The 24,576-nt window shown below is 46.9% G+C and overlaps 1 protein-coding gene across 1 annotated transcript in view; it reads left to right on the forward strand.

Annotated features, from left to right (window-relative positions):
- Positions 1-24,576, forward strand: part of LOC131286936 (uncharacterized) — a gene marked incomplete at its 5' end in the record, with an annotated part of 65,561 nt that overhangs the window by 31,034 nt on the left and 9,951 nt on the right. The window contains 2 exons of the mRNA XM_058315947.1: positions 13,148-13,585; positions 16,036-16,220. Of these exons, the coding sequence (XP_058171930.1) occupies positions 13,148-13,585; positions 16,036-16,220 (623 nt within the window). The remainder of the gene's footprint in view (positions 1-13,147; positions 13,586-16,035; positions 16,221-24,576) is intronic.

The following is a 24,576-nucleotide window of genomic DNA, read 5'->3' on the forward strand; positions in this document are numbered from 1 at the left end:
GCACTCTAGCGATGCAAAAGAAACAAAAACGGATCATTGTGTCCCCCCCTTTCTAGCCAAAATGATGAAGGAGATACAAATAAATATTGCCAAACAGCAGCTTAAAAATATTACAATCCTTTCGGGAAAATGGGCATTTCGATCCAGTTTGTCAAATTTAAGATTGTGTAAATAGACTAAAAATGGAAGTTAAATGGAATAATGTATTACATTAAACTTATTAAAGGTGCATAAAGCTATACATATTTAGTATATACCTTGTTTTGTTTAACAGTGGAACTCCGAACTAAATGAAAACCAACCACTTCTATTCGCGGCGAACCTTAGCTAAACCTCCGTGTCTAATGGACTTTGTGCCAAAACATCGTTCGGACGAAGCCTAATCCTAGGATTTCGCAAGTCAAACAAGTTCAACAGAATAATAGAATTAATGCTTTGATGTGTAGCAAAAATAATCCTATTCACTGTTTCCCGGCAAAATCCTGCTTGAAGAAGCCGTCCAGCTGGAATATGTGCGAGCTGGAAGAACGTATAGCAACCACTGGCTGGCGGTATTCGAACGAGGCGCTATAGCAGAACCGGAAACCAACGTGTGTCTCCGCATCCGCTCCGGGAAGGTGTTATATTAAATTACACTCGATTATTTTACGATTACGGGCAGCAAATGGATATTACTACTTCAAGGGGTTGTAGGAGTTCCGAAGGGGAAGACGGGGCCGTTTCACTTGGCTTCGCGCTGCCGAAGACGGGTTGGCGCTTTGGCGGGCAGCGTAGGCAGCCAATAAATGATTGCTCACAATCATAATCACCGCTAATCGGGTCTGCATATAATAAACAGAATAATAAAACCCGCTCCTGCTTCGTCCGGCCGGCTTCCTCCACTTCCGTGTGGCCCCCCCGTAGCGCAAGAAGCGATTGATCGGTTTCGACCGCTCGCTGGCGTAAATAAACGTTCATTTGCGCGCGCGCGGGACGAGAGCAAGCTTTCGCGAACCGCCAGGTGACGCGTTCGGGCCTCATGTGGGGCAAAAGGCACGCTGCGCAAGTGCGCCAACATACGAGCCACCGTTTGCGCAGGTTCTGCGCGTGCCCCGCGATGCGTCATTTGTCACGCCGTTTGCCGTTGCGGTTGTTTTCTTTCCCGCGCGCGCTTCTCGTCGGGTGGTGATTTTCTCCTTCGCGATGCTCGCTTTAATTTCATGCCAGCTTCATTCGATTGCGAACGGGACGTTGCTTCCGATGATCGGGTTACGTGATTCGTTTCGCACAGGCTTACGTTTGATTTCACACGGTGGTTAGTTGTTAAATCTAAGAATACTTTGGAGAAGGTGGTATGCAGCTTCGAGAAAATGAAAACGGTGTTGGATAGATTGATCGTTTTAGAAGAATTGATGATGAAGCGATTAAAATTTCTTAAAATTAATAAAATAATAAAATAGCAAATAAACACAACTAACTTTGAAATAATTTAAACAATCATTTCCACCTTGTTTCATAACCATGATTATTTATTTCTAACAATTTTGTTTAATCCTCAAAAGCACAACCACTGCAGAATTATATCAAAAACAAAAAAATACAGCATACAAATGTAGTTTTATAACGTGTGAAATGGAACAACTTCTGCTATCAATGCATTAGACATGAAAATGCAGCAAACGGGCAGCGATCGATCATAGATCACTATGATCTTGATACTGCTATCTTTGAAGGATATCTTCTTCTTGGCGTAACGACCTCTTGGTCATGCCTGCCCGTTAAGGGCTTACTAGACTTGTTTTTCTGTTGTACGTGGATAGTCAGTCCTCTCGTACAGGAGAGGGTCCAGTCTCGGTTGGGATTCGAACCCACGCCGTCGAGGTGGTGAGCCCCGGCGCTCATGGGCCGATTTTCTAACCGGCGCTACCGCTCGGCTGTCGCGGACCCCCGCGAAGGATATCATATTAATCGAAACATGCAAGATTCGCGTCAGATTCGCGGGACATTTCAATCACCCAGTGCACGCAAGTCGACCCTGCCCCTGGCCTGGAGTGTAGTGGAGTGTCCTGTCAAACACCACTCCAAACGTCATCCATTAGTTATCATTTATACGCAAACGATCAGCGCACAGGTCCTGCCTCATTTCCATTCTTCCCCGGGACATGGAGTGAACTCCCACGTAAATTGCCATCCAACCTTGAAGAACTTCGCATATGCAATGCACCCATCGCCGGTTTCATCAATCAATCTCGACGTGGTTGGCACAGCTTGCCTTCGGGCTTGTCCTTGGTTCCCCTTTTTTGCATTTTCTGAAACGGCCAGGAAACCCCGCTGGATGGGCCACGGAAGACATGTTCATTTGGACTGCGGCCGTCATGAATCTGTCAAAAAACAAGTGTCTCCACGGCGTATGGCTTCCGAGCGGGGGAAACCGGGGTGAGGGCTGCATCTCGCGCGGGGTACATTTCCGTTCCGTTAAGGCTCGCACCTAAAAATAAAAACCAACCCAAACTCTCCCGGCTCCGAGGCGGCAAGTTGTGCGCGGTGACAAATGTGCCGCAGGGAAATTTATGAACGTCCCCGTAATAAATCGAACCCGTTCCGGCGTTCGGCCAGAATCTGGGGTTTCGTACAAACGGAACGCAAATCGAACGAACCAAAGTGCAGCGTCGGTTCCGTTAGCCAAGTGGTTCAGCGCAGTGAGCGAGAAGCGGGAGAGGACCGTGCGACATGTTTCCAGCGCGGTGTCATGTTCGATCGATTTTTACGATCATGTTTGGTCGATGTTTTTTCGGTTTCGGAACGCTGGGACCGTCGAGGACCGCGAGCGCTTTGATGCCGGGGCGAAGGCGAAGGGCACATTTCTCCGGAACGCAAACCGAACATGGCATGGGGTGGTTAAAACGGTGTCAAACAAACGGCCGGGCAGGGTGAGCTGAACGCTGGCAAGGCGAGGACCGCCATGGTCAAATCGATCGGATGAAGTTATTTCGCTTTCGATGGACGTTACTGTCCGTTCGAATCAGTATGCGGATGATAAAAAATTGAAGGCTTACTAAAGAAGTTGCAGAAAGTCTAAGTCGACTGTCGTGGGGAACTAATTTTCAAATTTGCGTACCTTTCTTACGTTTCCACTTGATCAAGATTGTTCAAATTACAGTATGAACTAATCCTGCAATGGTAGTGTTTTACAGAAAGAGAGCGGTGGAACAGCTTTAATCCATCTTGCAAATGAACCAATCACTCCAGGACCGACGTAATTACACACGTTACCATGGCAGAGTGCCGCTCATCTATCAACACTTCTTTTAATCTCGGGATAATAATTAACCACCCCGGTACCATAATGATCTCACTTCCAAGCTGATCGTCTTATCGCATTTCACCTCATTTTCGCTGGTGTTTGTTCGCTGCCCAACACTGTTATTACGCTTCCATTCGCGCTCGAAGCTTATCGTTAGTGGATTGTAAACGTTCGTAATGGTGCCACTATTAAGGTGCAGAAATAGGCAGTGCGTTATTTAACACTAAGCCGCCGGACGGAAGGATACCGTGAATGAACGGATCGTTTCGTTTTCTCGCCCACTCTCCACGCACTAAAATCATCCAATTAATCTCGCCCTTGGTTGGATTTTAATGCAAAAAGAAAGCGAAATAGTTCACCACGAAAAGTTCACTGTGGGCAAGGGAGGTGTCCGTTCGCTATCCGTTATCGGATCGGATTTGATTTTCCTTACTTTACTTGTGCCGCCTAGATACAAACACACACTCACAGACAGAACGATATGTGCCAACCAGATGGGTGGGACAAGTCCATTTGGTTGGAAGCTGCGGCTAAGGATGAGAAACTCCTCGACAGGAGGAAAGACTTATCTAGAGAGGGAACAGGGAAACGTTAGTTCGTGCGAAGAATTAACGGCTGTGGAAACCGTAACGTTTCCCTTTCACCGATTGCGTGTCGTAAAGTTGGGCACAGAAAAATCTGCCAAAGTGTCGTTTTTATGAGGTTTGTCGCTTGGTCCCGGTTTGCGCCGCGAAGTCTCCGCCAGTGAACGCGATCGAGTTTTATCGCACCCACTCGTCGGGAGGTACTTGGCGCTGGTAAAAACTCTAAACCTTGACCAAGTTATGACGGTGGTGGAGTTTTGGCACATATTTTGCCTTTGCGCCCCATTAAAGCGACCGCTCTGGTCCCGTCTCGTGCACGGGTTGACCAGAATTTGTGAGTTTTATTGACCATTACGCACATGACGATCAGCTTTAGTTTGCTAACGCTTTCCATAAACCAGCATGAGGAGATACGAGCCACCGGTTTGCGTTGGGTAGTAAAACCCATGCGACTGTGTCGTATTTTACAGCGAAAACGAAAAGTAACACCTTGAGTGATTTGAAGATAATTTAAAATATCTCAGATGTACCATTTAGCGTTTGGCACCATTTCGACCGATCCACTGTTACGTTTCACTAGTTTTGTAATGTAGGTCAAAGCTAAAACCAGAGGGGTAATGGTACAAAGAGGAACGTTAAAATGTTTTGAAACGTTAAGGACATATTGCTGTGGTAAAAGTGGTGAAGCTTTAAAGTAAGGAGTAGAATCATAACCTTCATAGCATAACGAAGCAAAGAAGAATAGTTACCATTGCAACTTTGCAGCATATTTCTGATTTATCCTTAGCTAATAAAAAACATCTTTGCTTACCGTCTGGGAAAAGTGTGGAAACGAGCAATAAGCGAGTGATAGACATACGTCCAATGCGAACCCATAATGTCCGACACAACCAGCCCGAACCGGCTCCTCCCATGCTGACAGTTGTGGAAACGCAACGAGAAGTAAACATTCGCTAAAATGTAATAATGCTCACGTCGCGCCATTAACAACTGCTCTTGTGTATATGTGCTTGGATGTACCGCTCCTCCCTCCTGCCAACCTTGCTCCGACCCTAGAAGCATAAGAAAGATTTGACCAGATCATAACGATCGGCAAGGATCAGGTACCGGCTGATTTCTCTCGGGAGAAAGCGAGACGATCGCGCAACGAGTTCGAACGGGCGCGGGAACGGTACCAAGTGTACCAACGGTGGGAGCATGTGTACATCGCTTCGGGCAACCCGTAGGGAATGGCGGGCGCATGTCGGAGTAAATTACAGAAAATCCATCACATTAGATCAGACCCGTTTCGGCCCCTTTTGGGGTGGTCCCGACAACTCATCGTTCCGTCCATCCAGCCATGGTTATCCATCTGTCCGCCCGCCGGACCGGACAAGGTACGGCCCTGTTTTTTCTTCCTTCCCGGCCAGTTTGTGGCGTGATGACGTTCGTTACGGTTGATGTCCTTTTAAAATCTGCCATGGGATGAAAATAAAATGTGTTCAAGTTTACGGGCTCTTTTCCATGTTTTTTTAGTAGTCGAAGAATCATATTTAACTTAAATAACGTATGTCAATTGATTAAACCTACTTTCATAAGAACACTCTAATTCATGGAAGATCTTTATAGTACAAAATTCTCTTACGGATGCAAAGTTGGCTTGTTTAGTTCAATTCAATTTCCAACATCAATCAGTCTTTCAAACAGATGAATTTTCTCACGGTAGATCACTTGTTATGATCATCATTGGCAGAGAATAATTTCCCAGCTCCGATTTCTCGATTGGTTTGTCTGTTTTATTGTTCTTTCTCCTCTCCTAACAACTTACAATTTTGATCCTTCCCATAATGTTACAACAGTGGGTGGATGTATAGCAAGCAAAAAACCTCTACCATACCGATTCTTGCTGCATTCGTTTGCACTCAGTCATGATGCTTATTGTTGCCCAGGCAACCACCGTCGGTAATACGAAATAAACATGTTCTCTCTATAATTACTGCGCGATGTTTGTTTTGTACCGATCCTCGACCGGCCAGAAGCAACGTTCGCTGGCAGCTGCCAAAATGAAGGACCCTCCCTCCATGGTGGTTCACAGGGGAGGGGGGGAAGAATTAAAACAGTACCGAAGAAAAAGCTCCACCCAACGCTTCACATTCTGACGTGCCAGTCCTCCCCCGGGAGTGCGTGTGTGTTTGTGTGTGCTTTGCGTGATTTGGCGCTGCACCGATCCTGGAGTGCGTCCTGGCAGAAGTCTTGGCAAACGCGGCGATCGGTCGTACCGGTGACCCGTGGTTCACCCGTGGTGCATTCCCGGGTAAATCCACGGCCAATGACACCCGGCCCGGAGGGGCCACCCTTTGCGAAGGGTTATGACTCCTGCATGGACGGCTAATGAAGGCATCAAACCGTTGCCCGCGGTTGTATTTATGGGAAAAAGTTCGTCCGCAAACGATGCAGGCAATTGTCTTTCGAAGTTGTTTGCTTTCGTCCATTATTATTACGATTGTTATTAACCGAACTTAATAAAATACAGATGAACCCATAAACCACAGTGGCCCCACGACTCTACACCAGAGCACCGTGGCGTGGTACTAAAACAGTGCGCAATTAATACTTTTTCCTACGAAAGCACACACTTCCCTAGTTGGGAAAGGGCACGGGGCCTTGCCCAAAGAGCAAGGATACTCATGAACATCCCTCCAGCTTGCGTATCGAACGATTGGGCTTTAAATTTTGCCGAAGCCTTGCGGGGAAAAAGTTTTATTAATTTATTAGTATCCCAGCCACCGACTTCGGGACCCCGCTTCCACTCCGGAAGGGAACGCCACTCGATTAAGTCCATGGGCCGAGAAGATTCGCTCGCGTCGGTTAATAAACGGAAACGGAGCGAACGAGAAATGAAACGAATGAAAAACAAAACCGGTGGAAAATGAGCGAGAAATAGTTTATAGTATTGGCTGGAGAAGCGGTTTTTAATAAAGCCATAAATCTATTATTTTATGGCTGCACGCTTAAATATGGTCCGGAGCGGCCGCCATTGCTCGCCAGCCGATTGTGTTTGTTTTTTTTGTTCTCTGCTTATGACGATGGGGATGATGATGGTGATGATGATGATGATGATCATGAAGATTTGGTTGATGATGCAATATTTACTTTCCTGCGAAATGATGCGCGATTGAAAATCTTCCACTTTCTCATTGTTTCTACCGACGTTTACTTTTGTTATTATGTTTGGAGAATCTGTTTTAGTTTCAAAAATAGTTTTTAATGTTTGACTGTCTTTTGCATGATATGATGGCTTGTGTTTTTAAGCGTTTCATATTTATTTCACTTTGGTGCTCGTTGTGGCAGTTCAAATTTATTCACAACGAGTTCCCGTGCCTCGAGTAAAATCGATCGGAATTGTTTAAAGATATTCCATTCCATTTATTCTAAGTAATTTTTTATGTTACAACTGCCACCACCGCAGCAATCTACCCTTTAACCTGGTGGCTCACTCTTGGTGGGTGGTTCAAAGTTAAGCATTCGTGTTGCAAACGGTCGATCCCGATCTTGGACCAACCGATAGCGTTAAAAGGCCTAAGCAACATTCCTACTGCCTGTTCCTGCGCCACAACTGCTTTGCACAATCGCGGGCCGGCGACGAGATCTATTTTGCATTCGACACTCGGACGGCGGACAAAAGCTTCCCAAAAGCCGGCGCGAACGCGAGCGCTGACCACTCAAGGAGGAGGGATCAAGGCGAAGGGGTTTCCAAAGTGACCCAAATAAATGGCATTAAATTCTTGCCACTCCGAAGAATGCAGCCAATGTCAGAACTGATCGATGTATGCGATAATGGGTTGGGAAGCGGGAAGGGGTGAGCGGGGAGTGGGGGTGGCTAGTGGGTTACACAACAAAATGGCGTCCGGGGCTCCGGTAAAACAATCGACCATATTGATCCGCGGTGTGCGTGTTTCGTATCGGGCCAGAGCAACGTTCCGGGGTTCGAGCGGCGGGTGTAAAAAAATGTTCCGATCATGTTGAGTGGCAAAGACAGACAAACCCTTCCTCCTCCCCGTCCACTGTCCGCCAACCCTCCGTCTCTTATGCTGCGCAACGCGGAGCTGTAAACAATCGCGCTCATTTCGAGCGTAATCGACCAAAAAAACAAATCCCACCGGGTTTTCGATCGATTAGTCGATAAACGCTGTCCGTTAACGACGTCGTTTGCCGTCGATGAGTCGACAAAAACTTCCCCCAATGCCCCACCCCCTTCCCCCGTTTGCCTCCGCACAAGTTCACGGATAGCAATGGTTGTTTTCTAATGGATTTACCGAAAGCGAAAGCAAGCCAAGGAGGAACCGCATGGTAGCGCGCCGTCCCACCGCCCGTTGACAGTTCGATGACAGTTGACGCTTGTGCTCCAACAAATGAACGCGAAGAGAGTCGCCGTTTGCGACGAAACATCCAACACTCGACGACCGGAGCCGACGAAATGCAATCGATTCGCGAGCCAAGGGCTAGGCAACGTGCCCCATTCGTTCCACTCCACGTTCACATGTTTTGTGCCGCAGCGCGCACCCAAAAACTAAAAACGGGAGGCTGGGTGCCCATCTGACCTACCTGACACCCTCCATTAGCTTTATCGTCTTGTCAAGACCTCAAGAGGTGAAGCAAAACCGGAGTGAAGAAAAAAACCTACCATCGGTGGAAAATAAAGGGCAACACCCGCACTTGCGCTAATCGCATTTGCTGTCTAATGGTAATAATTACATTTAGATAAACGTGCCAACGGTGCCTCCCGCTGTCATTCTCGGGCCGCTAAGCCACCCTTCTTCCCCTACACATATCCTCTCCCCATGGTTTTGTCTGTCGGTCCGTCGGGGTGGTAATAAATTCACGGAAAATGATCGCTTCCATTCGCGTTTGTGATTCCATTTACATTCGAGTGTGTTGTTCCTCCGTTACGTTGTACGCCCCGCGTAAGGCTAACCGTTGCCGGTTGAAGACATTCGATCGGTTGCACTTGTTGCACCCGGTCCTGCTCCTCCCACCACGCCGAACCACGTGCGCCTGTGCATTCGGGCAGCATCAAAGCCGTGCCGGGCCGCTCGGTTGGCTCGGCGGTGTTGACGCCGAATGGAGCGTATCGAATGACGCCGAACTATGGTCGTTAAATGATTGGATGGTGGTTAAAGTGGCCTCAGAATTAATCCACCCGATTACCAAGGGATGTGTTGCGAAAATAGTAACCAGTATGGGAGTAACGTAAACAATAAATCAAACGAGCATCTCGTGTGTGGAAAATGCAACCTTGGAAAACTGCGAAATGTTTCACTATTAAAAAAAATCGTTCTTGTCGAAGAGAGAGAGAGTAAACTATTGTGTTGTGTTTTACAATACTTTCGCTTGTCTTTTAATCCACCTCGTGGCGAAAGATTGGCATGAAAAGGTTGACCATGAAGCCGGTGGCGCACCTGTTTCGTGGTCGAGAAATTGCTCAAGGGAAGTTGTGTGTCTACCGATGGAAACGTTCTGTTTTAGACTCTACCACCATCCACCCGACTCGAGCACGGATAGTACACAAAATTCAAGCTCACCTGTTGAGAAATCGGCGTTTTGCTATCCTTTTTAAAACGGCTTATCCGTTCGCATTAACCAATTCAGTAAAACGCAACGCACTCCAGACCCAATAAGTGTGCAGTACTTCGGCTTTCGGTTGGCCATGACGGACGTGCATGCGCATGCATAATGCTCAAATTACATGCACTCCCCCCTGTGAACGGTAGGCACCCGCCGCAACCTGTGGCTGCCGTTTGTTGGTAGCAAGAATTAAAAAAAAAAGCACAGGCCGCCTACACCAGCTGTAGTGAGTGGGAGTAAATGGATATCGATAAATTAATGTAATTATGATATCATATTAGTCACCACGAGGGGCTGCCAGGAGCTAGGGTTTCGATTTGTGGCCGGCAAACATAACTCACCCACCTTTCGAATCGGTCCGCACAGGTGCGCCATATTGGTTTGGGGGGGGGGGGGGGGCCGGAAAACACAACCTGCTGCTCCACATTTACTCCAACGATTGGCTGGTGACGGGACCTTTTCTGCTGTCGCGCAGAAGTTAAGCCGTTCGGTTGGCGAAATAATATGCGAAGAAATGTTCGCCCGGTTGCACAATTTATGTGGGAGATTGTCGGGGTGGCCAATTTTGCCTGGGAAAACTGGGCACAGCACAGTTCTAGCACACCCACACACACACGTCCCAAGGGGTTGGATTTTATCTGGAAATAATGTTTACACTTTATGTGCTTGTTATGACACACAGAGGTTTCGGGTTTTGTTTTCACGTTGTTTTCGAGCGATCCGATTTTCTTAAATATTCCACAACTGATTCTTTTCGCTTTCAATTAGCTCCAGCTGTTTACCGTTAATGATATAGGTTTTCGGGGTGTAATTAAAAATTATCTCGAATTTGTACGTTCGGGTTCAGATCGCGCCCAACGCGACGCCGCTTAAAAAACCAACAGACCGCAGCTGAGCGCGGATAAAATCTATCGTGATTGATTACAATTCTAGCAGCCCGCCATTAAAAACCGATCAATCATGTGGCCGGGTTGGCTAGCGTTGGCTCACTTTTGTTTTATAGGGCCCGCTCCCCCTCGCCAGCGCCTCCAATCAACGCGAATGTTAGCCGGCCTCCCCGCACTCCGGCCACAACCTGCACCGAAATTAATGGCAATAAAATGTGTTAAACATAGGTTCGCGAAACGGTGACTTCGATTCAATAATAATCGATTGAAGCGGACGCACCCGATCGGTTCCGATCGGCCGGCGTTAAGACACCGGCCCGATACACAATCGGCGCAGGAGGCGTGAGTCATGCGGTCCGATCTGGGGACCGGCCAAGCAACGCGATACGCCAAGACTACGTGGCCCTCCCGCTCCGGTGGGGGCTGAGATGAATTTGATAAATTTTGATCCATTTATCAACACTCCACTGCGGCTCCGCTCCCGCAAACGGTATCAGTCGCACTTCGTCCCTTCCCCGGTCCCACGTTTGATTTCAATAAACCAAAACCCTCCCTGAGCAACCTTTAGGGGGAAATATTTTTATTTTCCTCTTTTCGCCCGAGCGGCTCGAGGGAAGGCTGCCAAAATGCTTCTCGTGGTGCGGATAAACAGACATTAATTTCAATTAGGTTACGGCGCTCACAAGGACCGCACCTCGTGGGGCGATGGTTTTTTCTCCCTTCGGCGTAATATTTTCTTTTTACTTCGACCCGAACTCATCGGGCGCAATCGGGCGGTTGTTAGTGGTGCCGGATTGCGGTGGCGGGATAAAATTTATCGTCCCCCATTGGGGTCAAATGGGGGTGGAAATTGAAAGTGAAAAAAGACGCTATATTTTCAGTGGCACACACATGCAAATCTGGTCCACTGGATGGTCGAGACATTCGGGGAGAGGGAGGGGTATAAATAAATACGTTCACTTTTGGTTTCACTGAATCACTTTTAACCCGGCCTGGGAATTGTGACTTTATGAATGAATTCGTTGAGAAGATGCCGAGTAATGAAGCTTCAATCGTTTTCCTAGTTTTACGACTTTTAAAATTATTTGTAATATTTCATACAACTGTCCGTTTCAGATGAGTTTTCCTTTACATTACCTCGCCCAGTTGCTTGAAAACGTCACACTTTCTACGCCTTTAATAAGCCGCTTATCTTATCGCTGGATTGAAAATCTCATGCGTGTGGATAATTGTGATCCACGGGACAGAAAACGAGTAATTGCTTATTTACCAGACACGCACCTCGATCGGGCGCAGTAACGGGTAGAATTGGATTGCATTTTCACCCAGGGGACGAGGGATGGAAAAACCTTCGAGGGCGGTCACCAATCATTACGCTGACGACAGGATGGCTGGATCGCGCATGCACCGTGGAGGTCCGTGGACGGTTTGTTCCCGAAAGTGTCCGCCCCTGGTCGTCGCAGAATGGTCGGATGGTTTTTCCGTCCGTATCGCGATCACGATCACATACGCCCGGACTAAATGAAGCAATTACAACGGGTGAAAACCGTTCCGTTTCAGGCACGAACTATGGATGAATAATCAAGGTGGACAAAAATATCAAAAATTAATTCCCACGTTTTTGAAGTGTTTCACAACAGAACTTTTGATTTATAAATTAGTATGTGAAATTATAATAAAATAAGTGAAATGTGCGTTACATTTTTTTTCAAAACTTGCTATCAAAAATCAAACTAGTAGGAAAATATTTCAATTCCTAATTCTGCGTCACCGGGTTTCATGTGTTCGGGTGTTGGATCATATTTAATTGATTTTCCTTCTTGAATCCCGGGGGAAGATGACGATTACGATGATACGATCGCAGATTGCAGCAAGTCCACCACCCGGGCTTTCAGCTTGCCTCATCCCTATCGTCACCAACGTCACCCAACCGCAGGATAGCACTTATTTAAAATGATATTTATGATGATTATTATTCGCACATAAATTTCAACCCCCACCGGACGCTTCCGTGCCCTGGTGAGAATTACTTACCACCAGCACACACCGCCAGCGGCTAGAACGAATGGACGGCTTCAACGGCGTTTGAATGGTTTCAATTTTTCTTCCACCCTTCGATCGGGTGCCCCATTTGCGTACCGTACGATTGATCCGCCAGGGAGGCAGGATTCTTCGAAGATGCTGGAAGGAAGAGAGAGAGAGAGTAGTACAGAAAAACCTAATGATGCAAATCGAACGATCGCGATCGTGTTAAACTGCACCGCTTTTGGTCCCTATCGTTCTTTTGCCACCTTTCTTTTCTTCTCTCTGGCGTTCGCACGTTTTCGGTATCAATTTCAGCCGAAAGCGATCGATCGTCACCACGATAGAGCTACAATTAACAGCAGCGCTGGAAGCAGTTGGAACGCGATCGCCAACTTCCCCGGCTGGAATTGAATTTCAACACCACAAAGGGTGATGTGTTTTATTAAGAAATACCCACCTGGGTGGGTGTTCCGCGCGCGTTTGGTGGGAAGTATTATTACGATTGCAGCCTGATAACAATTTGCAAATGTTACATCATAGAGCGAGAGATGGCAAACGAGCGCATGAAAGGCTGGTTGATCAATTTGATTCACCAAACGGGAGCATATTCCCATCCCATAGTATGTAGCCCTAAGTGAACGGGGGTTGGTCGTTAGTGATAGCGTTTAATCGGTTTTTAATTTACGCCTCGCGAAATGTTTCCAAATCGAATCGCTGTGTTTTAATTTCTTCTTGACCCATCCCCTTTCTTCTCGTTCCGACAGGAGGACCTTCTGATACACGGTGACTCCGTTTACGACATTATCGATAAGCAGGATCACGGTGCCATCCAGAGCGAGCTGAGCCGGGGCGTTACGCAGCACTCCGGCGGAGCGCACGGACATCATTCGCACCACTCGCCCCTGCACCATCATCAGCAGCACCATCAGCATCACCATCTGCAGCACAACAGCAATCATCACAATCACCACCATCACAGTCAACAGCAGCAGCACCACCACCTTCAGGTGCACCATCATGGTGGCCACGGGAGTGCCCTGTCCCCGTCCGGTGCGTCCGTGGCCGGATCGAGCTCGTCCGCGGGCGGCTCGTCGGGCTCGTTGGCGGGTTCGTCGCTTATGGACGGCGAGCAGCGAATTTTTCTCTGCCGAATGAACGTGAGCCGGAACGCCCGGAGACAGATGCGGTTCGGTGATCAGAAGGTGAGTAGTATTTTGAGGGAAATTGTTACGCACTGCGAAATATAACTGTAAATTTGGGTCATACATGAACACTTTGTACGAAGCTGTTTTGTTCGTTACGTTTATAAAGGATCAGTTGGAGAGATTAATTTCTTCCATCATGTACCCCCATGCCGTACTTATGAGGCGTTAAGTAAACAAACCCCCGCCATTTACCCGCCAGTACGATAATTTAGCACCCTTCGCCCAAGGAACCTTTCAACCCCGAAACTAATCTCATTGCGACGATTACGGAGGCTAACACCATTTTCCCGCCCGCTCGGTCATTCAGCGGACGCACGAGAATGACGAAGTACCGGAGCTTACTGAAATAAGCCTTCCCCGTATGAGCAGATCGCGGACTAAGTGTGTGTGTATGCGCGTGCGCACGTACCCGCGCGATCCCTTTTCCGTTCATAATTGGATCCAATAATTTATTTCACCAACTCAGATGACGGGAGCGGATAAAAGAGTTGGTGCGCTACGCCGTGGCGCTGAAATCCCCTTCTACCGTAGCGAATACGTAAACTAATCCTCTCATTGTATGCATACCAGTTGACGGTGGGACCTCCCTGGGCTGGAGCGCAACGGTGACCTTAGCGAACGCGAACCGCCTAACAACCTCCTGGCTGGATCGCATTTGAATTGGCCCACTGGGACGGTACGCGCGAGGTTTCGTCAAATTCGCCGATGCTGACGAATGCAGGCCGATAGTGGAGTGCATTCAAGATCACCCACCCGCCACGAGGGTGCGTTGTTTTGCTTCGTTTTCCATTATTAACGAAACCCGGCGGACATTGCCAGCGGGTCGGGTTGGACGACGCAACCCGAAGGTCCATCAATAAATGCGCCAAAGTTCGTAAATGTTGATGTCTCTATTCCACCTACTTATTCCACTTCCACGGGTTCGCTCCCACCACGGATCCACGTGGAGACATCTCCATCCGCGCTCGGCCGGTGGTACGATTGTTCGAAGCGTGCACAGGAAATGAAGCGATCACACATTTCCGAGCTGCTTTACCAGTGCTGCTTTATTAGGCAGCCAGCCGAACCGAAGGCTAACGAAACCATCTTTGACCGGGGACGGGGGCAGCAGATCCGATGACTTCCTTCTGTATCCGACGCCTTCCCGCGCGACCCCGGCGACAACGCCTTTACGACAATAATGGGACACACATGTGGGGTTTTCACGCTGTCCTCTATCCATCCTTCTCTCTCTCTCAGCCAGGGGGAAGCATTTTGGGAAGCTGTGAGCAGAACTTCTTTGCTTGCTTGGCCATTCCGTGCACCGGTTGCAAAGGTGAGGCAAGCGTCTACATTTCATTCAATTATTTTAACTCCCACGCGATTTTACTCGCAGCGCGATACGGGGGCAGGAAGTCTCATCCAATTGCATCCGCAAACGAGCCGTCTGCTGCCTGATGGCTGCGATCGTCTTTTGGCCCTTTGGAAATTGGAACGCGACACTCCATTTTGTCCTTTTTTTTAATGAGTAAATGCATCATTCATGTGACGAGCGGTAAAAAAAGCGCTCAAGTTAAATTATGCTGACAAAAAGTCAGTGTCTCATGAGTATGAGTTGAGGGAAGTTTTAAAGAAAATGTAATACTCCGGAAACAGTTAAACGGGAAGATATAAATAGAATCCTTTAAGAGTATTCGAACTAAAATAGAACTAGCTAATGAACAATCATCCACTCACCGCCGTTTGACGTCACGATCTAATGTAACATCGCTAACAACGGCTCGAGCCGCGATCCAACCGATGGGTTGTCGAATTGATGAAGCATCAGCATCTTCTCGCGGTGTCTCATTTCTTGCTCCTTAATCACACCTGCCGCAAGGTGACGAACGTGAATGTTGGGCCATACAAAAACCGCTAAGCCCGACCCGACCGGCCCGAGCTTCGAATGACCATCAGAGTTGCAATTATAGAAATTATGGGATTACGACTAGTGGAAACCGACGCCGTTTCGAGCGCCGCAAGGCCGAATGGGCCCGGGTGATGCCACCGTCGCCACGGGAACGGTGACGTAATCGACGTGTAAAGTGAGCAAAGGCCGCCCGGGTTAATTGATGGTTTAGTGCGGGAACGATGTGTTAGGATGGCCTCGGAAAAACCAACCGGTTCCGGACGCGCGGTTCGGGGAAGCATAGAAATAGGAAGTAGCGATGGGCATAGTGGAACTGAAAACGCTCATGGAAATGGGTTGATAAGTTGTATTTTAGCATGGTTAAAATTAATTTTTGATTATCGTGTCTTGGTTAACTAGCTTAACACTTGACAGTTTGGAATGAGTAAACAAGCAACTAATAGAACAAACAGTTTAGAAATGCACCATACGATCCTTCGTTTCAAGTAAAATTGTTTCCATTATGCTCTAAAATTTTCTACACATATCTTAATAATGATGTGATTTTTCTCCCTTCCAGGTGGTACTGGTCCAGGGCCATTATCTGTCCTATCTGCCACTGTGTAGCCGCAACGAGCCCGTTTTCATAGCGACCTGCACGCCGATCGCGATGCCGGAAACGCGGGAATGCGTCGTCCAGGGTGCAACCAACGTGTTCACCACGATCCACTCGATGGACATGAAGGTGGTGCACATTGACAAAAAGTAAGTACGTTTTCGGTGCTCCTAACGGGATCGTTTGTGACCGGTCGCAGCCATTAATAATTCATGACCAAAGGTTGAGAAACGGTTTGCTGCGTTGACGGAATGCAACACGATACGGATTTGTCCTTCTGACTGGCGCCCAGCGTTAACGATCGATTGTTTTTCCGGTGTGTTTCCACGTGGGTGATCAGCGGAAGCGTTCTGGTTTTTAGAATCGGAACTGATCGACTCGATGGATTGCACTAATTAGTATAAATAACTGAATTTTAACCTACGATGAGAGCTTTGTTAAATCATATAACCATGCAACAGTATAAAGTCTATCTTATGGAAAAGATTTGGAAAGCAATTTGAACCGGTGTTGTTTCTCGTTCAAAACAAATTTGCCTCATTTCTGCTGCCCTGGGTTGATTGGTTGAACCAATAAATTACCGGCCGTATGCTACATATTTATGCGCCTCCAATTTCTCAGACCATTTCCGTCTAGCGTTCTGGCAAGACTGGCACGATGACGCTGGCGCAATATGGTTTCGCGTGGCATACTCCCCCTTTTGGGTAAACCTTACCAGCAACGGCGAGGATCCTGCAGAAAAAAAGAGAAAAGGAAAACTAAGGACGAGAAAATTATTCCGGAAAAAAGGGGAACTGCAAACCAACGAGCGCGGAATATTTTACACCCCGAAACGATGCTCGATGGATGTTTATGAAAAGCTTGGGTGCGCGACCGTACTGTTGCGAGATGGGCTGCAGCGAGTTGGTCCGGTGCGCCCGGTGATTGATATCCGAAGGGCGGGAGGCCTCGAGTATCCCACATACACATACACACACACTGGCACATCGGTGCCGAAACGATCGTATGATGAATGGACCATAATAGGCAGGATCGAGAACGACGCGAGAACGCGTTGGAGGAAGATAAATTTTTGATAATGCACCAAGCGGAGTCGTCGTATGGAGGGCCGCGTGAACCGAAAGCAAAGTGCACAAACGTTACACTGCTTCCTGGGTGCAGGTGGTGGGGGTAGGTTGTTGTTTTAGCCGTCGTACGACACCGTTTCGTTCGGGTGTTTTTCGCTTTCCCTTATGTTTTTCTTTTTCTTTTTTTGGTTTTTGTAAACCTCCATTCTAATCGGAGCTGGTAGAATGTGATGATGGTTCGAGTTGGCAGCGAGCAAGTTCCGGATGAACGCCAAAAGTTACCAACTGGATCGACGCTCGCGTCCGGTGAAAAGGGGCTCCGTCGCAGGAGGAGGACAATTCGTTTGTTCAAGCGGAGCGTTCCGGCGAAAGGTCAGCCCGTAAGCGGACGCACCATTCGAAGGAGTCCCTTTCGCCACGTCGATTGGACAAGTGCGCAATTTGGGATAATCGCCGGGTCGATTCATCATTCACTCGTCCCGGGCGGCGAGAAATCACCGATAATCCACGGCGATTCCAGGCACTCGACTGCGGTCCAATTATCAACACTAAAGTTCAACGTGGCGATGTTGTTGCGGCGATGCAACTAATTCCCCTTCCCGCTCGCGCACGTTCGCTTCCGACTTCCAACGGCCGAACCCAGTGATTACGGTCCGGTGGGGTTTACTTCGCGACGGATTTTTTTTTTCGTGTTACTGTATTGTTGTATTTCTTCACTTGAAACTAATCAACATAAGCAGATCGATCGATCTGTGATTGTAATTTCTACGTAGCAATTACCCTGGTGCAGGTCCGGGTTCGTGTCCTGTTCGCATCCGCACGGCGTTGATGTCATCTGGTTCGAGAATTGCATGCCGTGCGTCATCTCGCGCTTGTAACACTGAACCAGACAACCGATCGAACTAATCGAACCGATCGAACGCTATTAGCCGTCTGACCCGCATACTTTTGCTTGCTGATGGTGTTTCCTGTCAGAAAAACAAATGTTGGTAAATGTTTCTCATTTGTCAATATGCCGAATAGGATCACCAGGTTGTGTTTCAATACATTCAAAGTATATCAGTTAACAAATGATTGTTCACTTAAAAGTGTTGCGTGTTATAGGTTTTTACGGTTTTTTTCTGGAAAAAACTTCCTGTAATGTGGGTTACATTAGTATTTTTTCTATTCCTATCTCTTTTTTGCCAATTGTAGATGATAACAATTGGAAACTCGATAAAAACCAAGAGTTTATTTAGTTCTCTATTTATTTTTAGCTTACTTTGTTTGGAGCAACAAATAAGATACTAAATATTAAACTATCTAGATTGTACAGTTTAGTATTAGCTGATTTTATGTAAACTTTTTTAAAATCTCACAGGACAGTCATAGAATAAATAAAACTGAATAAATCCTTCTCGCACAATGTACCGACAGGGAGCGGATTCGAACGAGCACTCGTACTCGTAAAGCACACAAATAGCTGACTGCTCAGCCCGAGGCCATCCAGTCGACATAAACCATGGCCATGAAATGTGCGCAGCCTTTTGGCTAACCGAGGAAACGAGAACTGAGAGGGGCCGAAGCTAAACCAAACGATTTCGAACTGGCTTATGATTCAATCCACTGGCATTCCAATCGAATCGAATGATAGACTTAGGGTATACTGTGCATTGATAATTTTATTAAATTCTAATGTTTACCTACATTTCATATTATTTTGAAATCATCAACTAAATAAAATATAAAATAAGCTACTTATTACTTAAATACAACGAACCGGATGGCTCAATATGCTGTATAGAGAAGTGTTCTGCCTGATCAAAACTTGTAAACTCAGTTACGTTAACATCAGGAGAAAGAATGAACGGAGTAAGAACGAATGTTTGATCCGTAGGAATCTAATCCACATAAAATTTTTATGATAATCCTACCATAGAATCTGCCATTTTGAGGAGGCAGATTACACATTCTGTGTCTTTGCTCTCACGACAAAACAGACATCTTTGCTTCGTTGATCGTGGAAAATATATTGTGGTAAAGACTTGTTTGACTCAACTGCTTCAAGATGCACTTCTGGGTTAGGTACAGCTTCTTCCGTATTTCCAAAACGGATTATGTATTGGCTCCCGTTTGTTCTTATATAGCTTTTATTACTGCACATATGCATTGGACAAATGTAATGCTTTAAAGAGTTTCAAACAATGTAAACCGAAACAGATTCAGTGTTTGTCAACAAATGCATTTTCGTAAAGATTAATGCTTTCTAATGAAATCATTTAACTTAAAATTAAGACACTATACTCAGCATCTCATCGACCGAACGACGGGGTCACTTAAACCCTGAAAGTTATTTTTTGGATACATTTTACCTCCACCAACGCTGCTTTCCTCATCCCCACCGATAGCTGACCGTTTAGCGTGTGGAATGAAAAATGTGATTGATAAAAGCTAAAATGAGTGATTAATCATTCACCTTGCGCCGCACCATCCATACGAGCCGCCGGTAAAGTAAAAAAGCAAAAAGTCATCAGGAAAGGGAAGAATCTTAAGCAGAACAACATACGACAGAGGAGAGAATAAGCTTGAACGATTTGATGCTCCGGATCTCGACTTCGGTTTTTTTTTGGGGATCCCCATCCAAAAGCACTCCGTGTGTCAAGAGGATTAGGTTGTCTAGTGCCGATGCTGGAGGTCGTTGGCTGGATTAGAACCGAAGGCAACGATAGCGACAGTAAAAATAGCACTGATTTGAGCGGTTCTGTTTTGTTCTTTTTGAGTAAGTGTCACATTGTTGTTTTGACATCGATAAACAAAAAGGATTGCAAATTTGTGTTAGCCACGTGGTTTCCATTTTGTGGGTGTAAACTTAAAAGGGTGAGGAAAACAAATAACAAACAAAGTAAATAAATAAGCACAACGACTATTTATAGGATAAAAACACTCTCCGGATCTTTGACGCCCACACACGAGCATGGCACGAGCAAGGTCAAAAGTGCACCCAAAGCTTCGCTTTCCGGATAGTTCACGCGTCAGCGATCTGATGCTATCCAACATCGGTTGCTTCCTGCCCGAGGGTCAGTTTAATTCATAGGCTCGCCCCGGCAAACTGCATCGTCGGTCCATAAACATATGCTTTCTTAACTTTACACCACCGTCTGGCAGTCGGGTGTCTCTATTTGCCTATGGCGCACGATGGCATATGTCATAGCCGAAGACGCCCCCTTGCAGCGAACTTCTGGTCGATCAGATTTCTTCATCGCAACGCTCATCCACGTGCCCGCAGCCGATCTGCGATTGATTTTTTATTCGATCAGCTTATCGATTCGAGCGCTCGAGCTTCTTTTCCAGTTTTTCCTCCCACTTTCGTTGGTTTAAAGCGACCGAGAGTCCCTGCCACGCCCGCCACACGTCCTCAAACGTGCGTCCCGAGCGAGGACACGGGACGTTTATCGCTTTCGACGCCTTTTGCCATGGCGAATTCCGCCCCAGCCGAACCGTCTTCATTCGCTGCCGCGCGCCTTTTGGGGTGCGATCGCGATCGCAACGATTGCCCCGATATGCTGCAGCATAATCGAATTCAATTTTCTGCCGCACCCGCATCGGCCAGCGGAGCGAACCGTGGCCACCGCCGGGGGCTAGAATGGTAACCTTCGTCAACCCGGTGGACAAGCGAGAATTATTTTTCATTTCGAGGACTCAATGTTATTTCTTTCTTTTTTTTGTTCGGTGTTGTATTCAATACTTTCCGGCTCTGAGGATAACTTAACCCTTCTAGTTGCGCTTTTAACTTTGGAGAAAGCGGAACCGATCGGTTGAATTGCAGCGTGATACTATACTACCCCGAAAAGATCTTTGTGGAACAGATATCATCTTCTTTATGAGCTGAGGATTAGTTAAATGTACGCTTCTATTTTCATCACACACATAAAAGACCTTCCGGATCAGTTCCGTTTAATCTGACCCCCTCAACCCCATTCCGCCCGACCTACGGACGGCTCCAGATTTATTGGTTTCGATGAGGCTGATTCTTTCGCCATCGTCTTACTTCAATCAAAGTATTAACCTCTTATCAAACACGCGAACATGGATTGTGATGTCTCAAAACCAAATAACCTCTTCCTACGAGTATGCTCCAACAAAAATAAAACTCCATAACCGCAAACATGGCGACGCCAGTTATCTGGCTCCAACCAACATCCATCAGCCAGTTTGAGGTAGGTCCGGGCAAATGGCACTTCAACTTCATCCGGACCGAATAATGGCACTGGCGTCGGACGCTCTCTTTGTGTATGCTCCTACGGGCGGAAAATCAAATCGTAAGCTTCCAAGGATTATTTTTGGAACCGTGTTTGCGTAAAAGAATATTTAAGCGATACGAATCGTTTTTAAATGAAAGGCATACGAGGCGACGAACCCCAAAACTAGTAAAAGGCTTATTTGTCTATCCAACATACAAAAAAAATGTAGTATGTACTCCAAAGAATTGATATTTCAATAAGTATGTGACTGTCAAAGTTTTTTGGTTTTCAACAATTTAACAATTGGGTATTTAAACGGTCGCCATAGCCGATGGACAACACATTCACTTTGGGGGGAAAAAAACCAGTGAGCAACAAAAACTCGATGAAAACATACACATTTTACAGACATTATAATGTATTACTGATAACGCCGAATGATTTAATGCTTGACACGGATTTGAATAAATCAAAGCACCGATGATGCCGACGAACTTTACAGTCTCGAAATGGACGTAGCCCAAAAAAAAGTACAGTTTGTGGACAAACATTTCCGAATATTTTTTTACGTTTTTTACCGGGAAGAGAGATTTGCAAAGCGTCAACTTAAGCAACGGTTTCGGATGTCGGGACATGATGGGACGACAAAATAAAACAACCTCATTAAGTAAACCACCGCGGCAGCGTGGCGGGGTCGGAAATGTCTGCGCAAGCCATTATGGCGGAGGTGCGCGCGGGCCGGTTCCGCGGTATGGTTCCGCATGTAAAACGAGCGTTTGGTTCAGCATAATGTATTTTCTTATGTTTACCATCGTGGCCAAATCTTTACTGTGGTAATTAATCTGGATCAAATAAAGCATGGTAGGTGGCCACAATATGGATGTACGTTGTATTCGATCCAGTGTGGCGATAATGGGCTTGATAACTGTGCAATAAAATAGAAAAGTTAACCTCTAAATTGTAATGTTCAACTTTATTGTGCTTTCCCAAGTAAGTATCAGATGTTTATTTCGCGGGAACTGTACCTTTTCAATTGCAAACCTTCTCGGTGTATTGTCAGACCTTTGAAAACCCTCAAAAGCTGAATCGAACATCTTGGCTGACTCTGTAAACATTTGCTTTAAGGCAAATATGGATCGCTTTAATAAGCGGGTCACTGCATAGGTTAAGCAGACACTATTCTGCTTTGATCGAAAGAAAAAGGTCATATGAGCCGGACACAAATGCCGATCGATGTATTTTTCCTGTACAAAACGTGTGGCACGGCGAACATCTACACATTCGGAGGGTGTAACGGTCCTCCAGGGATTAAGGAGTGCGCACCAAAAGAAACCTTTCCACGCACACAAATCGGTGAGCATTAAGTAAGTTATCAATTGTGTATGTGATAAAGAAAACCGAAGCGATGGGGGATTGGGTTGCATAATTGTGAATGGGTTGGCCTTAACCGGAGGCGAGCATACGGGATGCGTCGATTAAAATTAACAAATTCATTTAATATCACAACGTTACTATCTATGCGAAACTGTTGGTTTGGCAGATGGTTGGAGCAGATGCTTATCAGATGCATAATAAATACAAACCGTTTTCGAAATGAGCCAAAAACGGCTTTCAATAGAAGTTAAAGTTGTCGTTTGGAGCAACATGCAGATATTGTTTGCACATGACAAGAATTATTCCAAGAAATGTTGTATTTTCTGAGAGAGATAAAATAGAGAAACGGAAAAATCCTGCCTGTAATTGCTTAAAACCAAACAGGAATCCAATTCTTTCTCTACCGTAAACCGATCCCCAAACGAGACCTCCGGGCTCGCGGTCCAGCGACGGATCGCCGGAGAATCGTCCCATTTGCCTCCGATCGGAATCGGAATCAATACAGCATCACTTTGACTAATCGATTCATAACGTTCCCGCCGGCCATCAACCGATCGAGCCGACGGATCGCGATGAGAACAAAACACACATACACACAGCGTAACCGCACGTGCAGCCCCTTCCCGGTTTCTTGGGGCCGCCTCTTTCCCGGTCGCTTTCGCCCTCGAGAAATTATCAGTCGATCATCGGACTTGAGGGTGGCAGTTGCTGGTGGTGAAAGATAAATTTCGAAACCTTTTGATATGAACCGACCGTTTTCCACAAGCCGCCGCGAAACATACCGGCACACATCTCCTTCGTTCGTGTGTCCCCTCCCACCTCCCTACTCCTCCTCGCCTTCTGTTTTATTCTATCTTTTGGCGATGGCATTTCATCGTATGCGGCCGAGATTCGATCGATCGATCGCCGGCATCATCGATTTTCTTGCATTTTTGTTGTTAGCGCTTTTTCCGTTTGCTCCCACAGTGCTTTAGATTTAGTTTTCGATCGCTCCGGCCACGGGACGAAAGACAATACGATTAATCGATTTAATTGATTTTTGTCGTTTCGCCTGCGTTCGGTCTTTGGCAAGACGCAGCGTTCAACTAGCGGGCGAGCATCCCAGGAGAGTTTAACCCTTCGGGCACCGATGGGAGGCCGAGGCCTTCCTTACGCTTCTCTCGCCCCTCTGGTGCGTCTGTCATGAAGTGCCTTTTTTCTGATTCTTGACCCGCCAGCAGCAACATGCAACATATGTTCACGGTTGTCGGCTGTCAGCGGCGGACAGAAATGGTCGCGCTTTGCCGCACACTTGCGCGCCCGTCGGCTCGTCGTATCCCATTTATCTCGATGGATTTCGTTCCGTCCGTGCCCGCTGCCCGCGCCACGCTTTCGTTCCGGGTTCTCGTTCCCCGTTTCGGCCCCTCGGGTGGCCATGGTCGGTCCGCTCGGTACTGGTTTCGATGCCGCGTGGCGTTCTGCAGCGCCACCGTTCGGGCGAAAATCGAACGCCAATTCGAGAGCCCGGAGTCCAGGCGGCTTTTGGTCAGCTTCGAGCCTTCCGAACGGTGAAGTAACACTTTTCCCCCGACAGTGACTGCGTGCGGGCGGGATGGAAACCGTTTTGGATATTGAAAATTGCCCCAAAAGCGCCGAAGAACGGGAGGAAAAGCGAATGGAATGATAATTTATTGATTATTAATTTCTTTCGTACGACTGGTGCGTTTGTTTGGGGATTGCAGGTTGCAAAATTATCACATTTCGTAGGGATGATCACTTTTGTGGTGCGGAATTTATGTTAACGCTCCGATGCCTCGGATATAGACATTTGACGTTGCATTGTTTTTTCTCCTTTCCCTATCAAA

Source organism: Anopheles ziemanni, chromosome 3 (genome assembly GCF_943734765.1).
Source record: "Anopheles ziemanni chromosome 3, idAnoZiCoDA_A2_x.2, whole genome shotgun sequence".
NCBI lineage: Eukaryota > Metazoa > Arthropoda > Insecta > Diptera > Culicidae > Anopheles > Anopheles ziemanni.